The 22,383-nt window shown below is 47.5% G+C and overlaps 3 protein-coding genes across 6 annotated transcripts in view; 2 read left to right on the plus strand and 1 right to left on the minus strand.

Moving 5' to 3' along the window:
* Positions 1–825: 825 nt before the first annotated feature.
* On the minus strand, positions 826–9,129 carry LOC144935226 (DCN1-like protein 3). Its single transcript, XM_078861766.1, has 5 exons — positions 8,957–9,129; positions 6,160–6,523; positions 4,673–4,890; positions 3,462–3,616; positions 826–3,168 (listed from the first exon to the last, which is right to left on the minus strand). The coding sequence occupies exons 2-5, from the start codon at positions 6,424–6,426 to the stop codon at positions 2,768–2,770; spliced, it is 1,041 nt and encodes a 346-aa protein (XP_078717892.1). The 5' UTR covers positions 6,427–6,523; positions 8,957–9,129; the 3' UTR covers positions 826–2,767.
* A 246-nt stretch (positions 9,130–9,375) lies between these two features.
* On the plus strand, positions 9,376–16,403 carry POLR3H (RNA polymerase III subunit H). Its single transcript, XM_078868421.1, has 6 exons — positions 9,376–9,780; positions 11,278–11,374; positions 11,625–11,711; positions 12,686–12,749; positions 13,518–13,758; positions 16,298–16,403. Exons 1-6 carry the CDS (start codon positions 9,670–9,672, stop codon positions 16,349–16,351), a joined length of 654 nt encoding a protein of 217 aa, XP_078724547.1. The 5' UTR covers positions 9,376–9,669; the 3' UTR covers positions 16,352–16,403.
* A 2,876-nt stretch (positions 16,404–19,279) lies between these two features.
* Positions 19,280–22,383, plus strand: part of LOC144935211 (mitochondrial Rho GTPase 1-like) — a 38,154-nt gene continuing 35,050 nt past the window's right edge. For 2 of the 4 annotated variants that reach the window (XM_078861735.1, XM_078861725.1), the window contains exons 1-5: positions 19,280–19,476; positions 20,989–21,047; positions 21,273–21,354; positions 21,474–21,517; positions 22,329–22,382. In XM_078861735.1, coding sequence (XP_078717861.1) covers positions 19,440–19,476; positions 20,989–21,047; positions 21,273–21,354; positions 21,474–21,517; positions 22,329–22,382 — 276 coding nt within the window. In that variant the 5' untranslated portion in view covers positions 19,280–19,439. Of the gene's footprint in view, positions 19,477–20,988; positions 21,048–21,272; positions 21,355–21,473; positions 21,518–22,328; position 22,383 lie in introns of those variants that run through there. The other 2 variants (XM_078861745.1, XM_078861754.1) reach the window with 2 other exon arrangements.

A 22,383-nucleotide genomic window follows, 5' to 3' on the forward strand; every position in this document is an offset into this window, starting at 1 on the left:
TTTAGTTTGTTGCCCTTCCTCCACACCTGCGGTTATCATGGTTGGCTATGTATGGTGTGAAAGAAGTTCAACATACATACATAAGCGAAGTGTTTATGGGTTTTACCGCCTGCTGTTCAACCCAAAAACACATTGGAGAGCTTCACACCAGAACCCCGAACATTATGCAGTTTTTTTTTACAAAAGCATTTGAATGTCGGTTCTGTGGACTATAAAACCTAAATAAAACAGTATCCACCGTTATGGACTCAAATTCTTTTTTAAGACCATGTCTGGAACATGAACCCTGCGATTTACCGAGTGTTCGCCAATGTTAAAATCCCTTTACTCGTCACAAGAGGTCACCGCAATGGAGCTGGCACCACTGAAATCACGATTTCACATCCGGACAGCGACCTGCGATTTAAAAGGGTTCTCAAGCGGAGATAGGTCGTCACCAACTGACTATTACATTCCAGCTATAATAATTTATGTTTATGGTCGTGCAATGAAGCCTATTCCCGATAGCAGGGCAGGTGAGAAAGTGTTGCCCTCACTACGTCATGGACCAGAAGTCACTTGAATTGATCTCAGAGATAGGTCCAACGGCCCTCCAATTTGGTGCGATGCACTCATCAGAGATTTGAATGGACTGTCTCACTGACATGAAAATGGCAACACAAGTAGGATAAAATGTGAATAAGACAGTGGAAAAATAATATCTGTTAAAGGCTGATAAAAGGAGCTGACAGGACAGATGTCTCAGCATGGAGGTGCACCCCTGTGGCAAATACCACCAAAAACACATTTGGAACGATGAAAGAATCCACACGAGAAACAGGTATATAAAATACAAACATTTAATGGTATAAAGTGATCTTCCTTGGCAACAAAATATCATCTGTACAAAAAAACTGCGCAATCCCTTCATATCATGCCCCCATCTCGTCCGTGACGCACGATGGAACAGAAGCCAAAACAACACAACTGGGCATGAACCGCTGAGGTCACTTGGACAGGCAATAAAAGAAAGGGCCCATAGGACACAAAGTATTGCTTGAAAAATAAAAGGAGAGTAAGAGGGGAAAAGGCTGGACAAAGGCAGGGTCAGTGAGGGGCTAGCAGCATCTAGGAGAGAACTGGGCAAATTTGAAGTCCTCTTGGACAGCACAGTGAGTGGTACTCAATTACTTTTGCAGTTAATTTGTTGGTTCTGCAAATCGGATGTTCGTGAGAAGCACTGAACATCAAGTCAGAGGGAGACCAACTGAGGACATTGCCGACCCCACTATAATGTTTTGTCAACAACAAAAATCGCTTAACAAAGTCGCATGAGGAATTTTAACCTGACCTCAAACCTGCCTCTGTGGAAGCCTCAGAGCTACAAGTAGGGAAAGTACAAATGTGCTGATGGTTTTTTTTGCAGAGGCAAGAAAGACAATGGACTCGTTAGGTCAATCAGAATTTCAAATAACGTGAAATATATTAAAAAATAAATATAAATACAAAAACCTATGAAAGAACAGTGCGGCTGGACTTTTACTCAAGGTTTTTTTTTTCTTGTTTAATTCTCGAACTCAATTTGGGACGTGAATTCTACACAAGCCAACAGCGACGTTAAGCGACACAAAAAAAAAGAATGCTTAACGTCAATACAAAGTTCAAGTTTAACACGGCAGCATCCGCCGCCACCAACACACCAGCAACAGCAAAACAGTCTCGCATACAAAACATGTGCATTCAGGTTTAGAAACGCACCTGGGGACATAAAAATCGTAAACTGTGTGGCCGATTCGGCACCCAGCCCCGGCCACACTCTGCAAGCCCAGATCGCCACTCATGGCGTGCACAACAAAATCCAGCAAAAAACGGTCAAAAACCCTTAACACTCACCACCATGCGCCAACTGCGAAGCACAAACTCTCCTCCAATGTGCACTATCAACATCCAGCCAATGTACATTTATGCTACGAAAAACAAAAGCTGTCAACCTGCATACCTTCGAAGGCATATGTGCAACTTCACATTTGCAGTGAGAGAGAATCACTCGTGGGTAAAAATGTCCCCCACTCTAGTGCGTGGCTTCGGCAAAAATGCCACAAGCCAAGTGTTTATTTTTAAAAGGAAAGGGGAAAAATTGCAATCAACTGCATGTCGCTTTACTGCGTTCAAATTCCATCAAACGCAAGTGATTTGTGGACAGATTCCTTTCGGCGAGCACTTTTAGTTCCTGATGGCCACTTTTGGTATTGAGGTTTCAAGAAAAATTAACTCTGATGCAACATCGTCTCGCTACACAGTAAAAATCAAAATCAAACGGTTCTTCGCAGAATGTTTGTTACTTATACAGACATGCGGTCTGCGCCTGCGGCTGCCATTGCGAGCCGGACGTCTTGTTAAAGAATTACAAAGGACAATTTCGTTTGTATTATCCTCATGCCTTTGTCCAAATTGGTCACTTAGCACCAAGTGGTGGAACTGCATTTGTGAGCACAGGGACGAGACACGTCTGCGCTTCTGCGGTGAAGGGCGTCTACCCGGGAATTCGGACATCGTGGCCACATGGGCAGTGCAAGGACACACGGGGGAACCCGGCGGTGCCAAAGGGGCGGCCTTACGCCTTGCCCCGATGGTACCGTCGCCACTGAAAACCCACCGTGTGTAGTGTAACCTGTGCGACAGCGCCACGTTTGTGTAAAGGGACGGTTGTTTTTAACTTCCTCTCCTCCGCGTGTAATTTCCGCAATCGAGGACAACCAATGGAATAACAGACCTTCCCTGATGCAGCTCATCCCTGCTGCAGGCCAATGCCTGAGGGGTCGGCTTTTCCGCCCACAACACAATCCTCCCGCTTTTCGTCGTCGCCATCGTCATCGCCACCCCCATCGTCAAGCCCGCCGGGCAACGTCCCGCCGCCGCTCTCTTCCCGCCGCCTCCTCTCCAGCTCCCACTCGACAAAGGCGTCGAAGAGGCTGGGCCACGCCTCGTCCTCGCTGTAGGAGCTCAGGTCCGAGCCGACGGTCTGAGCCAGGTTGAGGAACATGTTCCACGTGTCGCGCGACACTCCACGAATGCCCGCTGGGTTCTCCGACAGAAACTCGAGCCAGCGGCTCAGGATATGAGGTGGATCCTGGGAGAACACCAGCCGCCACAGCGCGATCGCCATCTCACATGGCAGCGCACGCTGTCCTGGAACGCATCAACCATGCAGAAAAGCTCGTTAGCCACTGCACTTGCATGGCATGCACAAACCAAGCCAATGGGGTACGAATGCATACGTCTTTGGGATTGTGCTGTATAGCCCTCCAATGTGGTGCTTTAGGTTGTACATTCAGAGGTGCGTTCCAAGTGCGGATACAGAGTTCTAATAAAGTGACTTCAGCAGAAGTTCTGTGCCATCACCTGCCAGGACCATTCTGACACGGGACGACGCGGCACTGCCCGACTGCAAAGTTTCACAATTTGCGTTGTGCAGTCATTACCCTCCTCGGCATCCAAGCCAAAGTTGAAGGTGAAGCGGTAGAGCTCCTTGAAGTTCTCCTCCGTCTGCACCTCGGACATGAGCTCGGGAAAGCGAGTCTGTATGGCTTTGGTGTTGTCGGCACGCAGTGCTCGGCAACCTCCCACAAATTCCTCCCTGGGATCCGAGGTGGGGGGGGGGCAGGATGATTAGAGAGAAAACAAGAGCACAGGCGCACCTCATTTTCAAGACCACTGCACTGTGTTACTAATTTAATCTGTACCTTTGGTCTATTATGCAATGACAAATACAAAAGTGCAGTGGAGTAGTGGTGCAGCGGTTCGCGCATCGTGCTCCAAACCCAGTGACACTAGTTCAATTTCCGTCCATAGCTAACACCTGTGGGCAAGCGAAATCTTAACCAGTCATGCCCATCCCCACCCCTTCTCCAATCTGCACCTACCAGTGGGGTGCAGTACGGTGAAATAACCCCCACGACGCCGCGTGATTAAACGTTCGTACCCGTCACAAAATGTCACTTGGCCCCGCAGACAGGCGAACCCAGGGATCGACAACCAAAATAACAAGTCGTTTTTTTCAAATTCCGTAAAGGGAAAAAAATAAATCGATATTTCAAGAGCCGCAATGTACGTGAATACGAGATGGTGCTTAATAAATAATGCCACCAAGAAGTCATTAAAAAGCCTCATGCGGCTCCGGAGATGCAGGTTGTCGACCTCTGCAATAAACCCATTATCTGGCGTGTCAGCAAACACAATCGAATAAGCCACATAGATAGGTTCAAAGAAAATAACAAAATAACAAAAAACTACAAGGTTTCGATCGCAACACAAGCGGTCGTCATCAGGAAAAGGGAGGTTAGCTTCAAAAGACAACTGTTTATAAAGGTTTGAAATTGGCATAGCCCAAATGTCAGCAGCCAATGTTAATGTAAGTTATGGGCAGCGACTGTGGCGGTGGTGGGTTTTCCACCAATCAAAGGGCTGCCAGGTAAAAATTAGCATGTTAATGTAACATACGTGCCCTGTGCTTCATTTGTGTTTTTATTATTTACCTCCTAAAAAAATTTGGCATGTTTCGCACCCCCAGAAAGGGCATCTCGCACCCCCCGTGGGTGCGTGCACCCCAGGTTAAGAACCACTGCTCTAGAGCATCACAGCTTTAAAGGTCACTGCGAGTGCCTGGAGGGCAATGGCTGGGCAGCGCCGGCACCTGGAGAAGCGGCACATGGTGGCGGCCTGGAACTTCCACGCGAGCGCCAGCACTACGAAGTCTGCGGGCTCCACGTGGAGATCGGCAAGGAACCGCTCCATGCCATCGGCAAGCACGGCGTCCTCCCGGGCGTCGCGGTAGCGCAGGAACATCTCGGCGATGCGTTGCTCAGAGTACTCCTGCTCCTCCAGCGCGGAGATGAGAACGCCCGACTCGACCTGCGCGAAACCAAGTGAATGTGCAATGAAACTGGGTGTTTATGAAGGCCAATATCATGCGGTGGGGGTGGGCTTGTATCGCTGGTCCTGTTGGCACATGCCTGAAATATAATACTTTAAAGGGGTAGGGAGGCATAGACGCGGAAGCAAAAAAAGTACAGTCAAATTGATTGATTTTGCTGCAAAGCCCACTCCTACTGGACATCTGTAAAAAAAGGGCTTCATAGCTCATTGGATTTCTCCAGGATAAACATTCTGATTCCGAGTTGACTATATATATAACAACCTGTTTCGACATGATGGTCGCTCGAGGCTTTGTATGCATCTGTAAATATTTTTCCTGCCATGTTTTAGTCGTAAAATGTAAGAACACCTCGCACAAAGGTAGAGCCTCCATTTGCCACTGTGGTAGATGTGAGCACAACACACCACTGTATTAACATTTGACACTTCGAGGAAATATGGGTTGTTTTTGTCATAACATCTTGGTCTATACCTTCACTTGGCATACAATGCACCTAGCATGGCACAAGGTGTGGTAATAGACGAAGACAACTGCATGTGGTGTTGGCCACACCACCCCGTCCTCTTGCGCCGTGCAGGCATCAGTAGGTGCTTACTTCCAACACCTCCGATGAGCAGTTGGCTATGTACGGTGGGAAAGAAGTTCAACATACATAGTAACAACACTTGCTCCAGCAGTCTGTTCAAGGCTACACAGGGGATCTTTGTGTTTGGAAAAGACACAAGAGGGTTTTGTCTAGAGGCAGGGTTTGTGGATCATGCAAATTTCATCAAGTGCTCTCACTTCCACCTGCTCGGGTGCAAGGTTACCAGATGGCAATTTAGGAAATGGGTTTGTGATACATCCGTGCTGTGTGGATTTTTTTCAGGATACTTTAGATTGCGTTCGCATGTAAAATATAAAAAATTGAATTTGCCTCACCCTATTAGATCATCAAAAAGGAGAATGTAGACTCAATTAGGCCATCCATGATTAAGGAAATTACTAAATACTGAATCTGCTCAACCCATTCAACCACAATGCACACAGGGTTGGGTTGCAGGGCTTCCAACCCGTATTGAGCAGTGTGAAGTGTCGTCAAATAACTATCACGACCCACACATTCGTGGGCAAGCCATCATCCAGCAGTGGATTGACAAAATGGCTACATGTTTACATTATTTCTTCAGGGACGATAACATTCTTACCATAATTATTCAACACTATCGCAATCATGAAATCATCACTGCTAACAATTGTTATACCTTAATCCCCACGCTTTCTGCTCCATCTTTGGTGTCCGTTGTCGGATATTCTCCGGGATCTTTGCATGACGGAACTCCACGCGAGGGCGCCGTGCCCACGGCTCTGTCGGGGCACGGCGCTCGTTCCGCCGGGCTGGCAGCGCCACCACCCTGAGACGCCAGCTTGCCTCCCGACACTGCTCCACCACCAACGCCCTTGCCATTTTTGTCTCGCGTCTGTGGCAAATCACGGGAGTCCCGCCTGCACCGCTCCACGCACTGCCCCATGCCGCTCTCTCCCCGTCCTCCACCACCTCCTCCACCTCCCTCCGTCCCGAGCTGTCGGGCTGGCGCCGCTTAAGGTTTTCCGTGCGGCATCGGTTTCCTGCAATCGCGCGTAACAGAACAATGAGAGGGGGTACTCGCCAACGGGTGGTGTGGACACATCCTGCCTTTAAAAGAGTGGTAAAAAACAATGCATCTTAATGAGGGGAGCGATTTCGATATAAAACAGACCTAGGTTATGCCATCTAACACAAACAATTATATAGCTCTCCGATGTGTTTTCTGGTTGTAGCGCAGTTCCGTGTGATGGTAGCGTCTTCAAGCTCCCAGCACGTCTGACGTTTTACTCCACTGGTGGCAGCTTTCAAAGCGTCAAGGTCTCGAGCACGTGGAGAGTAACGTCAAGACTTCATGCCGAATAACACACAGCACAACCAAAACACACATCCGAGCTATACAGCGCAACTGTAAATACCCACGTAATAGTAGTAGTAGCACAAACACCGGTGACTACGCTCACAAGCAATATTAAGTCATCAAAACTAAAATAACCTGTTTAACATTATGCAATGCAACCATATATACATATACTGTACGTGCAATGTTTACCGCATTGGAAAAAATTAAACGTAATGTACGTTTGTGTGCTCTATAGAATGTTGGAGAGGGTGCCACGTTGCCAGCTTTGCTCTCCCCTGAGTGAACTTCATAGATTAATGAGCGCTGAGACAGACTTGGATAAACACACTTGCACAGATCCCAGCTCAATCCATTTTAACTTTTGAGTCAAGCGCTGCTAGCGAGCATCTAATAAATTGGCCACGGCTCACGACGCTGTGGTGGTGGTGTGACAACTACACTTGGCCACCTTTTTGTCTCCCCCCTGAAAATAAATGGACACACCACACCAGGTTCGTATTCATGGCTGAGTGGAACTCGGGCAAACCCAGAAAATATTTTAATACCACCGGCGTAGTGATGCCAACACAAGCCCGCGACTCGAACCTGGGGAAGCGAAGATCACAGAGCAGTGTGCCAACATCTCTCCAGACATCTGCATACGGTCAAAGCTGCCCCATAAAAGCCAGACAGTGGGGGCAAATATTGTGAGCGAGCTCCTGTTACAGCCGTGAGACGCATATGTTAATACAACACCTATGTACTTTAATACACACCCACATGACTTCAAACGTACACAATAGACCGGATACAAAGACAACCCCGCACACTTGCAGCCATAACGCCACACAAATACACATACAAAAACAGACATTCACCCAAACAACAAATTCACACTCAGATACAATACACATGCAGTAATGTCTACGAAAAGACACTCAAACATACAAAAGGACAATTTACACGCGCACCGAAAACAACTTAAGACGCAAACATAAGACAAAGGCACTTATACGTACAAAAGACACGTTCACAGAGAACCACACAAAAGCCAATACACACGCATGCACACAGAAAAACAAAGACACTCGTACATACAATAAAACTAACGACAAATTGACACAGCAACACAAAAAGACAACACAAATTCACACATGCACACAGCCGTATAAACAAGCACACAAAGACGACAAAATAAAACTCGCGCGGACCGGTACAGACAACCAGACCAGCCGCCATTCGCCACGAAGTGACGGGGGCATCACCACAAAACTCGTGCCAGGCTAGGTGCACTTTAGATCCACATGCAGTGTCGAAGGCCCGCTGGCAGGCCACGGAGCAGACCCAGGTTTTATGGGATGACCGGCCGAGATTACAGATGCACCATCTGTGCATCCCACTGTGCCAATTTGCTACACTTTTGCCGCCTGGCGCTCCGCTCGTTGTTGAGGGCTGTAGCTTCTCAACTGCTCAGCAGCGTCCCGCACGAACCTCCTCCGCAGAGATCGATCTTCACACCGCTGGTACCAGTTCATCGCCAAGTCCTCTCACCTCCATATCCCCCCCATGCCACATCAGCCCACCTCTCCCCTAGTCCGCGCCGCGCCTTTTTAGCCCACTCTATCCGGCCAAACAAGCAGCTTTTTAAAAAAATTCGTCAGCTGCGTAACACTGTTGGAAGCTACCTTTGCCTATCGCTCCATGCGAAGCTCCGGGTCATACTCGGCCACACAACACAGGACGCACACAACAGCACGCACGGCAAAGTGACCGTCCACGCGCCCTCGGGTGCCCCCCTATTGTTCAGCACAAGAGGCTCAGGGCAGACAAAGCGCTTTGTCGCCAGCGCGTGTTGGTCGTGGTAGGGGTAGCCGGCTCGGCTCAGCCGGGCTCAAACCACCCATCCACGAGCCCGCGATTCACAAGCCCTGGCCCCCCGACAGTCTCCCCGGACGCCGCTCAACGCGAGGCGAACCCCAGCGGAGAGCCGCCGAGAACGCCGGCGAATGCGGCCTAGTCGGACGCGCACACGCCGTGGTGCTAGCGGGCTCTGCCGCGATAGGCGCACCGTTTCCGGTAGGGGAACCCGGCTCGGCCCACCCACCACCCCCGAGGGTCGGCGAGGATCCCTCACCTGTGCCACGACCCGAGCCACACGCGGGACGACGGAGCGTGCGGGAGACGACGAAGAGTGCCGGGAGACGCGGCGGCGCGGTGAAGAGGATGAGGAGGAGGACGGAGAGGGGGGTCGCGACGAGGAGGAGGAGGCGGCCTCACCAACAACGCCGGGGCGGAGATCCGCGGTCCCCCTCTGACGTCATCGGCCGGGGCGGCGTGACGTCACCGGATATCGGGGTGGGGGGTGATGAGCTCGCGACCTCCACCTCCTCCCTCCACCCCCCACCTCCTGCCCCCTCCCACCACCTCCTTCCCCCTCCCCCTATCTCCTCCCTCCACCCCCCCACCTCCTCCCTCCACCCCCCACCTCCTCCCCCCACCCTCACCACCTCCCCCCACCTCCTTCCCCCACCCCCTCCCCCCACCTCCCACGTGTTTGGGCCCCTCGTGAGCCCCACTTCTCCCCCTTCCCACGTGTTAAGAGAATTATCAATCGAACCGCGGTTTCTTCTCTTACTTGACAAGCCGACGCGAAGGGTTTCATTTTCACTCTCGTGCCAGATGCGACTCCCGTAACAGCCCCGTGCCTGGTGATAGTCGGGTTGGCGGCGGTGGTGGTGGCGGTGGCGGCGGTGGTGGCGGTGGCGTTGTTAGTTGCAGGCCCTCGCTGACTCCGAGGCCGGCGTTTGTTTCGCGATTGCTGCTGCGTGCGTGGCCTTTGCTTTGGTCATGTTCCTGCTGGTAGAGATGAGCGACACTGTCCGCATCCCGCCCTGGAACTTCGGGGTGAAACTCAACGAGGCCGTGACTTCGGAGCTCAATAAAAAGCTCGCCAACAAGGTGAGGAGGAGGAGGATGGCGCTGCCACGCGGAGACTCGGCGTTGTTATATTGCTGCGGCAGCTACAATTGCACAACTGCTCAATCCGCGACCGGTGTCGATGAGCTGATCCAGTCCTGGGCCACCCCAAGGTCGGCTCGGCCTCAAAATGAGTCACTGGTGCGGTGTGTGTAAAGTTAAAAAAACATCGCCACTGGGGAGACAAAGGCGGTCGGGCGTGGTGCTTGCCACCCGACCCTTTGTGTACCGTGCCAGCCTTCAAAAGTGCTCGCTCACAGCACTTGCCCCAACAGTATGATATAAGGTTATACGGGGGGGGGGGGTATTTGTGTGTTGTGCTGGTCACAGTTGTGGGGGAGAGTGTCGGTGCAGGATGGGGCCCAAAGCCGCCACGTGGCATGGGACATCGTTCGGCAACGCTCCACCCCACTTCATAATAATAATCATAATAAACACTGTAACACTAAATACAGGACTTTATTACCTGACAGTCTCGAGACTTTTTCGAGAAGATTCTCATTTGGGGGTGGGGGGGTATCGTATTTGGCCAAATCCACTCATCGGCATCCATGCTCAAGCCACTGCTGGATGAAGGTTCACCCCAAAGCCGTCGCAATCTCTCTCGCCATTCTGCGATGTAGACGCTTCACGTAGAAACCTGCCCACCAGCAGATGTCATTGCTCCATCCCAGCGGTATGTGTTACCCCCCGGTGGACGCGTTCCATCCTTGTGCTGCCATTCCGTCATTGGCCATCGTCCCTTCTAGCCGTTGTGGTTGTTTTCCAAGCGCACTGTTAATTACGCGAGTTGTCTTCTCTAAACGACGCGTTCCTCTTCTTTGCCCACGCAATTCCAAAAAGAAATCGCCAGGGCGCTGCATCCGTGTTGGATCTTTCGGTTCCATGATCTTCGTCGCTGTCAAACGTCGCCGTATCGCATCCTGTGTGCGATCCGTGAATCGGAAACCATGAGAGCGCGTTTTGTATCGAAGGCTAATTAATGACATTATTTACCAAGGAGCCAGCCTCGCATGTTCTTGAAGGGTCTTCACTGGAATGTCTGCCCCGTGAATGTCGTACACAATATTCGAAGTGGCGACACTCGACACTGCCATCTCCTGGCTGGTAAATTATTGGTGATCACCAATATGAATCACGGTCCATGAGCCGAGAGACAGTGTTCTTCACTAATTTTCAGAGGGGGGGGGGCAGTTTCGCCGATAAGGCATCAGCAGTGTGTGGACCGCCACATTTTTGACACAATTGGGGTTTGACGGCACGATGATGGTGATGATGATCATGGGGAGTGTTTTCCCATTTGTGTATTGTTGGGGACCGTACTAAAGGCCACCAGGGACCCCCAGTGGCCCGCGAGCCTTGCAAATGAAGAACACAGGCCCAGGAGGTCTACTGAACCACTGTTTTCTAGCAGCATTTGTTTAGGCAGACAATCCTGCAGGAGCGATTGGAGATGAGCAGATATCGCTGTTCCGGCAGGTTGTTTACAACGTGGGGCTGTGCGTCTGCCTGTACGACATCACGAAGATGGAAGACTCCTTCGTGTTCCCTGGCGATGGCGCATCACACACCAAAGGTGCCGTTTCACGCACACATTTCTCGCACCTCCGATTTCCCGCACCACCGATTAGCACGGCTACGTACGGTGCGAAAGAAGTTCAAAATACATCAACAAAAATTGGCGTTCGCCTCTTAAGTGGTGGTGGTGCCCCCATGGCGCTTGTGCCAGGCTAGGTACACTTGGAGACTTTAAAAGTACACACACATGCACCAAGGCTAACATTTTGCCCCTTGATGTGAACACTGTGCCGCTATGTGTCCCTCAGTTCACTTTAGGTTCGTGGTGTTCCGCCCATTTCTGGATGAGATCCTCATCGGCAAGATCAAGTGTTGCAGTCAAGAGGGGGTTCAGGGTGAGTCTGAACAACTTCATGTCTTCACATTCGCACGCCCAGTCCTGGTCACCCGGCATTTACAACTGTAGTATAATCTAATTGGAATGGAGACAGCATATGAAAGTGAACACATCTCAAGGCGCTGGACAGAAACGGTGGGGATATTTATTTTTATGAAGGCAATCGTAGGCAGAAGATTTGTTTTTTATGGATGCTGCCTGGGAGTTGAAAATTGGGGGAAGGAAATTCCAGAATGTGGCGGCAGCATAAGAGAATGAGCGACCTCACTGGGCGAAGGTTGACTGCGGGGTTTGACAAGGCTTTTGTTGATGGAGTGGATGTTGCGTGAAGGGGAGTAGTAGAGTAAGATGAGAAGGGACAGGTAAGAGAGAGGGCATGGAAGGGAGTAGGGAGATGAGAGGAGAATAGAGTGAGGTGAGAGTGCAGAAATAGGCAGGAGCATGATTAAATCCCCCCACATTTGATTCCGATAAATACTTCATTTGCATTTGAACCGAGGTGACTTTGTAAACTTGGAAAGCCGTACCATAAATGGTTGCAAGAACTCGAGTTGAGAAATCCTCATGTCGGGTGTATTCCAAATATAACAGCTATGGTTTACTGGCGTACTGTTTGTCCATTGCTGCTTGTGCAGAGGTGTGCAATTAGAGTACATTTAATTGGACATCTTTCAGCAGAAAGATTGATTCATATATTTTTTTAAAGTGTCACGTGAATCAAACGTGCCACATTTATTACGGCTTTGGCAGCAGCACCGGTGTTGTTGATGAAAAGCTATCTCACAACTTTAAAATGGTGAATGACGCTTCACTGGAGATTGCATCCAAGCATCCGTAGATTAACAGCTTAGATCTCGAGTCAAAAGTGACTAATTATGAATCATAATATTGGTCGAGAAAGCCTACGTTTAGAGTTAGGTTGATTCCTTATCGTGATTTTTCTAATTTCATGTTAATTTTTTCTGTTTTCAGTGTCGCTGGGTTTTTTCGATGACATTCGCATCCCCCCAGAGTCGTTGCAGCAACCGTCCAAGTTGTATCCTTCTCGAGACGTCATTCTTGAAGCCAACTGAAATTCTGGTATCTCGTCTTTCACCCTTGCCAACCAGCTCAATACAACTTGTATGAGCTAGTTTTTATAATTGTGTAATCCTGGTGATATCCGGCAAGGGACTTTTGTAACCGGGTACAGTAGCATAATTAGCGACGCAAATGGAAGTCGCGTTAATTCATAGCAACCATTGGCAATTGTGCTGAAATTGCACACAACCATTATTACCAAACGGAGTATTGTAGAGTAAATAAATAAATAAAATGTCCTCGCACGCACACGCTACTGGCTCATGAACTGGTCCTCACTGATCTGGGGATTGTGACTCAGAGCCTACGTGACATCAACAAGAACAAATTACATCCTATCACCTCACCCCATTCTACGCAAGTAAATATTTCTACATTGTTATAGCCTTATAGCTGTCCGGTGTTTTTGGATTTTACCCCATGTTGTTCAGGATGATGTCTGACGTCTAAGGACGGAACAAACTGCATAATTCAGTTTTAGAATAATTTTGTTGCTGAAGAAGCTCCCAACACGTGGAGCGAAACGTTGGACATGGTGACAAACAAAACGCGGTACGAGCTGAACACTGTTAAATCCTACACAGTTGGATTAATATACATGTCTATTTTATTTTATCCAGGCCACTTCTCACCGACTAATTCACCCAGATAATTAAGATTTTACTGTACACGCACACACACGGACACGTTCCCGCCGCACGTTTGCCTTGACGCACGCTCGCAGCGATGACGGCGAGCAGGTGTGGGTGTGGGAGTACGAGACGGAGGAGGGCACCCACGACCTCTTCATGGACGTTGGGGAGGACGTTCGCTTCCGCGTCATGGACGAGACCTTCGTGGACACGACACCATCGGGTCCCGAGGCTGCCGGAGACGGCACGGCGGTGGCGGCCACGCCGGGGTCCGGTGCGGCTTCTGTGCCGGCCGAGGACTTCCAGAAGAAGCAAGCACCGTACTCGCTGACGGTACGTACAAAATACACCTTCTTCTTGATTCTTTCGGTAAAGTCGCGTAGAAGGGAAATAATAAAATAATAAAAATAAAACATGATAACAGGTCCCTGCGGGGTGGGCTGGTAGGAACGAATAACCAAAGAATATAAACATAATGTATTATTACACTTGTTTAGCCAGGAAAGCCTCACTGAGTGTAAAGGTTTTTTGTAGGGTCCTGCCAAGTGTTTGCAGTAGGGGGTGATGTTGCTACACCTAATCGGACGATACGAAGGGAGAGTTTGAGGCCTAGTTCTAGGCTTTAGGCCTAGCTGTAGGCTTTAGGCCGCTGTGAGTTAATTTTTAATTTAAATGTTTTAATTATTAATGTATAATTATTAATGTAAAAGCTTTAAATGTAAATGTTTCTATTTAAAAACATCAGGGAATGTAACATTGTTAAACATTAACTCCCTTTCACACACGTGGGGGTACGATACGAAGGGAGAGTTTGAGGCCTAGTTCTAGGCTTTAGGCCTAGCTGTAGGCTTTAGGCCGCTGTGAGTTAATTTTTAATTTGAATGTTTTAATTAAAAGCTATCTCAGGGAATTATAAGGGAATGTTACACTTGTTTAGCCAGGAAAGCGTCACTGAGTCTAAAGGTTTTTTAATTAAAAGCTATCTCAGGGAATTATAAGGGAATGTTACACTTGTTTAGCCAGGAAAGCGTCACTGAGTCTAAAGGTTTTTGTAGGGTCCTGCCAAGTGTTTGCAGTAGGGGGCGATGTTGCTACACCTAATCGGACATCGGACGGACGATATAATCTAATGTAGGCTGGTTCACTTCGTTCCTACCAGTAAAATACAATTCTCACGACGTTTTGGCCACAACGCAAGCAGCTGTCCTCAGGTGAAGAACAGGGCTGTCGGAAAGACAGCGTCTGAAGACAGCGTCTGAAGAATTGTATTTTATTATGTTCTATTTTTATTTTTTTATTATTTCCCTTCTACGTGACTTTACCGAAAGAATCAAGAAGATGAATTCCTGCAGTCACGAAAGCTTTAAATGAAATTTAAAATACACCTTGTTTCGGCTGGGCAATGCCTTGGTCTTCAACCTATTTTAGAGATGGGAAAGTGGTGACAAGTAAGTGGTGGGTGGCATTGGCTGAGTGGTCGAAGTGCCAATAAATAAATAAACTAATTATATATATAAAACATTCTTTTCTCCTAATTGACATCAAGTCATTAAATTAATTATGTGTTCAGAACTCGTAGATCAGTGCAACCCTTTGTGTTTAAGAATGATTTGTGAAAGCTGATATTATGCAGCTCCTCTTGAGAACCCTTCAAGTGAACTCTGAACCACACAGTAGGGAACAGCAATTCCAACCCGCCGTGCCACCCATGTTTATTGCACGACGGTCATTAGCCAAATTGAGTGAAACACCAATGTAATGTGTTTTTTGTGCAGTCATTTGTGATCTGGCTGAGACCATCAACTCACGACACTTGAAAACCCAGTTTAGTCACGGCTTCAAGCCAATGATCTCAGCTGTGCCAGTTCAACTCTCTGACCTCTGAGCCACCTGTCCACCGCAAACTGAAATGAAGTAACATTTCTCTTGTCCAATAGGCCTTTCTGGACCACGTTTTTCATCATACCAGGGCCTTAAGTGTTTATTGGATGGCTTCCTCGATTGTTCGCTGCAACACAAGCTACCCGTGACCATTATTAAAGTACAATTGACAACACGTGTGTCATTGCATAACCTCCAAAAGCAAGTTTTCAGATGATTGTGTTATGAATCATTGACATGCTTTATAACGGAAAGAGGGAAAGAGTGCATTGAATAGAAAGCTATTTTTTCGTGTAAGCTAAATGAATACAAAAAAGCACAAGATTTTATCAAATGTAGTCCACATGGTCTCGAAAAAATGTTTTTTTCTGATGCAGATTGTGCATGGGCCATGCAGGTTATTTGACCCTACTTGTTGATAAGTGCGGATTTGTGGCTTCATTCAGAAGCAGATTAACAAACTACTGTTCGCGTCGATTGTGTGCTGCAAACTGGAACGGGCTTGAATACCTGTGGATGTTTTTTGCTCGTGTACTGTATTCCCTCGTTATTCACCAGCTTGCTATCCGCAATTTTGGCTATCCGCGAATCGCATCTGGAACGCTATTCACTGCATTGGAAGAGAGAGGAAGAAAGTGAGGAGATTAAGTGACGAGAGAGAATGTGATGAGATAAAGTGGTGTAATAGCCCAGCATTATGCTTTTTTAGGTAAGTTGGTGCATAAATAATTATTTAATATTTTAATATCTATTTACTTTTTATTAGAAAAAATGTTTCATGATTTTTTCAATCTACTTTATAGCTTATGTATTTCAGGTAATTTATTTAAAATCATTATCGGCAAAAAAAACTACTCCACGAGCATCTCCAGAACACATCTCCCAAGCGAATAACGAGGGAATACTGTATTGTGGTTTTAAACACGTGTGAAATGGCCGTCACTCGTGGTGGGTGCAGTAACACGTTTTCATTCACATTGACTGTGTGCAGGCTTCCATCAGCGAGCCAGGGCTCGGGTTGCTGTCTTGGTGGAACAACAGCTGATGCGCTTCATCAACATACGGAATGTGTACATACGATATATTTGCGAATGCAGTTAACTTTGTTGTACGATTAAAGTATTTTTTTTACTCAATTCTCTTGACTGTGTTGAGTTAACTTGCACCTGTTACATAACACGGTAACATCTACTGAGTAACAACTCTATATAAAAAATAAACATAGCACGTTTTGGAGTGAAAATCTGGCAGTAATAAATGTTTTATAAACAGAAAGTTGAAGCTGGGTTGAGCTTGGATCGTGCTTTATATAGTGATAACCATGCATAAAACAAGTGTTATAGGCGTCTGTGGGGTTTCATTGCAAGCAGAGGGCAGTGCAGCAAAAGGAACGTGTGTATTGCACGATGATCCTACGTGTATGCTTCAACCTCCACCGACCGAGTGATGTATGAATACGGCAGTGAAGTTACATGCTTATAAATTGCCTATTTGGATTATAAGAGGCACCCCTATAGGTTTGTCTTTAATCCAGTGCGTGTGTGTGACCAGATGTGTACTGGGCACACACGCGTGCTAACCACTGGTGGAGCAGTGGTTAGCGTGCTGCAGGATGAACCCGGCGACCCCAGTTCGATTCCCACTCTTGGCCAAAACCAGTGACTAATCTAAACCGTTCCTGGGCCTTCCCTGGATCTAATCTTCCTCCAATGAGTACCTGGTATAATGTGTAAGCCCGTCACTGGGGATAAAAAGGCAACCAGGCGTAGTGCTGACCATCCACCTCGTGTATCGTGCTGGCCTTCATAGGTGCCCGCTAACAGCACTTGGGCAAACTCTCGGTTAGGCTATATGGGGGGATCCTTCATCTTTGTAATGGACAGAAGTTTGGGGTGTGTTGTAGCTTCTTATATTTAAAAAAAAACTTGTTATTTTTCATGTTACCCCTCTGATCACAATTCTAGATCATGGAAGTTGTGGCCAAAACCACTTATGCCACCACCACCACACCTCGGCAATTATTTTTCTACCCTCTGTCAGATCCCGCAACTGCTGCCACAGGAGACCCCCGCAACCACCAAGGTTTGTCCTGACAGTCTTCCACCATCTGCTCTTTGGTCTCCAATGCCTGTCTCTCCATCACCCATGCATCACGACTGGTGGATCCGGATCGAGCGGAGAAGGGGGGGGATGTGCACGATGGAGGATTAAACAATTAGAATGTAAGGCCATATTTCTAAATATTGACATTTTGGGTCTGCCTCCACCTCTTGGGAGGTTTCTAGATTTGCCTCTGGTTCTCAATACACCCAGCACAAACAACCATTGTTGCCTCGTATCTAAACACCTTCCATGTTATTAAAAGGAACATTTGTACTGTTTATATAATTCAGTTACACTCAAGAAAATGAATCAAAGAATGCTTCATTGAAAAAGTATCGATTCGATATAAATTCATTCTCATGAACGTTGTACATGCTTGTTCACCATAATTTTAATCGTTTTAGTCATTCGTAGAAGCTATATAACCTTTGAATTCTATTTGTCACCTATCCCTACAATTTGAACATTATTTGGTGATGCTGCGTTGGCAGTGGTGTACAAGCACTAAAAAGAATAGGTGACGTTTCAGGTAAATGGCCTTTTATATAACATTCCTACAAATGTATCTAAATGTCTATAATTCGCCCATCTTCAATTTGCGAAAGCCTCCCTCTATAACTACAATATAATTATTCTCATTCATACGAACGTCCGACTTATGAACATCCGCACTTACCAAGAAACCACCGTAAGATTATCTTTAAGCATCCGACTTGCGAACAGTGGATCTATTACTGGTAGGAACCCTCTGGTTCCACCAGCCCACAGGGGATTATTGTGTCCGTCCGTCGTGCATCCAAAAATGGAAGGGAAGGGGTGGGTGGAGACGGGAGAGTGGGGAGGGGTGGGGAAGGTGGGGCTGGGTGGGGAGAGGCTGGTCACCCCGTGGTGCCCTTATAAAACTCAACGTTTAACCTACTCACGCCGGCTTGTGCCCGCCCTCACAGTCGGGCATATTTGCGGAATACACCACGCCGCCGTTTACCCTGGCCATTGACCGAGCAACCCAACGTTCCTACCAGCTCCCTCCGCAGGAATGTGTTTTGTTCGGCTCTGCGAGATGTAATGAATCTTCTAGAAATGCTCCCCACAAGAAAGCCAGCATCAGAACTCAAGGTACTGCAAGTGAAAATAAGTTTGATTTACTATATAGTAATCATTACAATATCACATGCAAATGTACAATTTGTTTTTTTAATAATTAAAAAGTTTAACAATACATTTTTAGTTGGAATATAACACACTTTATAACACTGAACGTTACGTACAGTACAATTAAATTATTAAACGCTGAGTTCCCAAACGACTCGACTTACGAACGGGGCCCAGGAATTTAACCCCGTTCGTAAGTCGGGGCCTGTCCGTACACGACATTGACTCTATTTACGAACATTCAGAGATACCAATAAACCTGTCCATATGTCCAGTTGCCTATTTTGACCGAGAGTCGTAAGTTCAACCGCCGTACAATAGATGGCCCTGGTGGCATCTAAATATGCAGAACGTGACGAACCAGTGGCATCCAGAGGAGGTTACACAACCTTTAAAGCAATTCCCCGTGTTTAGAGTCGAGTTGCACTCGCGTAAAATTCGACTTACGAACAAGAGGCGATGTATTTGTTCGTAAGTCGAGGAACGGTGACAGTTGGGCATGGGGGGTTGGGGTGGTGAGACACGTGCTGCACGGCACGCGCTCAGCCTCAACCACGCACGTGTCGCGGCGCTCGTAAGCGCAACCCTGCCCGGTGGGGGAGGGGCGACGGGGGAGGGGAGGGGCGACGGGGGGGGGGGCGATGGAGGGGCGGAGGGAGGTCGTGACCCCGCGCGAGACGCGTGACGTCACGACAACGGCGCGCTCCCATTGGCCGGCTACCTCGTCTCGGCGGCGGAGACATGGAGGTCGCGCAGCGCGGGCTCCGTTGAAGCGCGCGGTTGGGGAGACGATCGCGAAATCTCCCCCCCCCCAACTCTGCTCCCGCACGGCGTGTCCCCACACCACCCTCCCCCCCCCAGCAAAGCGACCGGGAGCCATGAAGAAGGATGTGCGAATCCTGCTCGTGGGAGAGCGTGAGTGACCGTCGCGATTCGGGCCGTATGGCGGTAGGCCTCTCGGTCGTAATTCTGCAGCCTCGGTTGTGGCCTAGTTGAGCGGCGGGGTTTGGAGTCGGTGACCCCGGCAGAGCAGGGTGGGGCGTAGCAGCCTGTCCCACTCGTGGAAACGTGTACTGACTGGCTCGTGAACTTTATTGCTCCGCCATCAGTTTAATTGCGTGCTGTGTGACGCGGTTGCCTTTCTATTCGATGGAAGGTTTAACGCGTTTGTGCCCATACTTTGCAGTATTCATGCACCCACAATGCGTCAAGTCGGTTGTACAAATATTTACATTTGAACGCGCTTGACCCGTTTTTGTGATTTTACGTTGTCCATGTAACGAATCAAAAATTTTTTTGTCGAGAGTCAAATCAACATAGACGTTTCGGCTCACCACCCTTTGCTATCTTGTCTTTAGTACTATACTATCGATTGGAAACAAACTTTGTGCAGTGTCTTAAACAGTTACATTGTGCCTGAATATGATACCGTCCACTTATTCCTTTATGTATTTAGGGAAGATAGCATTTACTGTGAAGCATATCGTGTACACCGTGGTGGATCCTTTACAGTTTACGTACGGTCTGATATATGCTGAGAGTTAGGTAAGTCGGGAGGAAAGGGATGATTGATGGCTAATGGTCATAAATAAACGACGGGATTGACTTTATGAGGAATGCAACGTGTTCGATAGGACATCCACCCGGAGTTCGTGGGGAAGGCTGTCTTTCAGCAGTGGATAGAGCATGGCCCGTGATAAAAGTTCTTTATATATAAATAATACGCACACAGCTAAGAAGCAGTTGTTACTGCGGCCTGAGATGCCATTTAAACCCCAATTGACTCGGCCTAAACGCTTGTTACGTTAAAGCCAAGATAAGTCGAAGATGAGCCATCGTCTGTCTGCATGTCTGAACAAGCTTTATTGTACTTACACGGCGCACGCACGTGATGTTATCGATGCAGTGCATCGTTGGCTTTACACTTTGTAATGCACGCGTTGAAGCACAATCATTTACGTCGCTGTGATATTGGTGTGGAAAAACTTGGAACGCCGTGTTTTTACGGACAGATAAGTTGTGTAATTGTCGCATGTAATGAATGAAATTACATTTTTAGGTAGTCGTTCGTCCTGCGTCCAGTAACGAACATTAACTGCCATGCCAATGACCAACTGATCTGGAATGCGTCCGTTCTCGCCCGGTCTTGAAAGCTTCAAAGGGTTGAGTGGACTTGGATGAGCGACCATGCATAAATCAGACAGGCGTTGTAGGCTTCTGCGAGGGCTACGTGGTGAGCAGCAGAGGGTGGTGCAGCAAAATCTATTGTGCTGTATTCATGTACTTTACATTATCACCACGATCCACATGGCGTGGGAAGGCCCTCATCCAGCAGTGGACATACAATAGCTCTACGTGCACGTCTATATTGACTCCCCCAGTATTTTCATTGTTGCTTGTTTGTCATTTGTCGCATGCGTGGTACAGCCAAGGTGGGCAAGACCTCACTCATTATGTCCCTTGTGAGTGAAGAGTTTCCAGAAGAGGTGAGATGAACACGAACGGCAAAACATTTCCGAGCACTTTACTCGTAATTTACGTACACATACCTACAACACGTTACCTTTCTTAGAAATATCTCTTTCCGTTGAAGTTATTTTCGTAGTTGAGTCCAGATTTTACTGGTTTGGCTGCGTGTGATATGCGACCAAAGATCTGGTGACAATAACCTTCAAACGCTGACTTCTGGCCTGATTTGTTTTGTTTTTCAGGTGCCGGCCCGCGCGGAAGAGATAACTATTCCAGCCGACGTTACGCCAGAAAAAGTGCCCACACACATTGTTGACTATTCCGGTAGGTGGGGCTTCATTGAGATCGTGTTGTCAAGTTGACGACTTTTCTCGCAAAGTTGTGAAACTAATTATACTGCTTCTGTCAAAAAAGTTAATGTGTTTTCCTTTTTTCTCTGGCAGCTGCAGAACAGACAGATGATGATTTGCAAGATGAAATTTTAAGGGTAAGCTATCTTCGATGTGTTATGCTGCATGATTTAGTTATCCGTTGCCAAAGTTAGCATTTACTTGTAGAGAACACAGTCGATTGAGTTACTTTTTTCTTGGGAGGATTAGTCCAAGATTGGATCATGTGACTGATTAGGATAGCATTAGCTCTTAATGTGCTTCATATAAATAACTTCTTAAGTCTTCTGCTATTGCTGATGATGAGCATCTGACCTGGTTATTATGTAACTTGAAGGTTATGTACAGACTTCGCAAAGTCCAAATACAGTTTCCAGCACCTGCCAGACACTCCATTGTGAGGATGTCTGTTAATTCGGTCATGGTCACAGCTGAGTTGAATCCCCCACCTTGTTCACTCGCTTAATCTGTGCAACACGGTTGGAATTAGGAAGCGAAAAGCAACACAAACGATGTGTTTTATATCACCATGTACTGTGACGTGTATTCTGACGTTGCCAACACTCTATACAAAAGTTAAAAATGTATTTTGTTTAACTGGGTGAGAACCCAAGAGACCAGCATAGTCTCAGTTGCAAGAGTGACCTGGGGTGATGGTTGTTATGTATAATCCTAATGGAGTAACGTGTGGGTTCATTTGTCAGTAGCATTGCACATTGTTAAAATTGGTGTTGTTTAGAACTGCAGATTTTATCTCAAAGTGTTACTTTATTTTAAATAGAGTTAAAGCATTCAACCTTAAAACGAGCACGAATATTTGGATATCATTAGCAGAATCACAACTGCTATGTGTGTATTTGTAAAAAGGTTGCAAGGCCAAAACAATGTTGTTTGTATTGCTTCTTGCAGGCACATGTAATCTGTATTGTGTATGCAGTTGACAATGAACGTTCCATTGAAAAGG

This window comes from Lampetra fluviatilis, chromosome 1 (assembly GCF_964198595.1).
Source record: "Lampetra fluviatilis chromosome 1, kcLamFluv1.1, whole genome shotgun sequence".
Lineage (NCBI taxonomy): Eukaryota > Metazoa > Chordata > Hyperoartia > Petromyzontiformes > Petromyzontidae > Lampetra > Lampetra fluviatilis.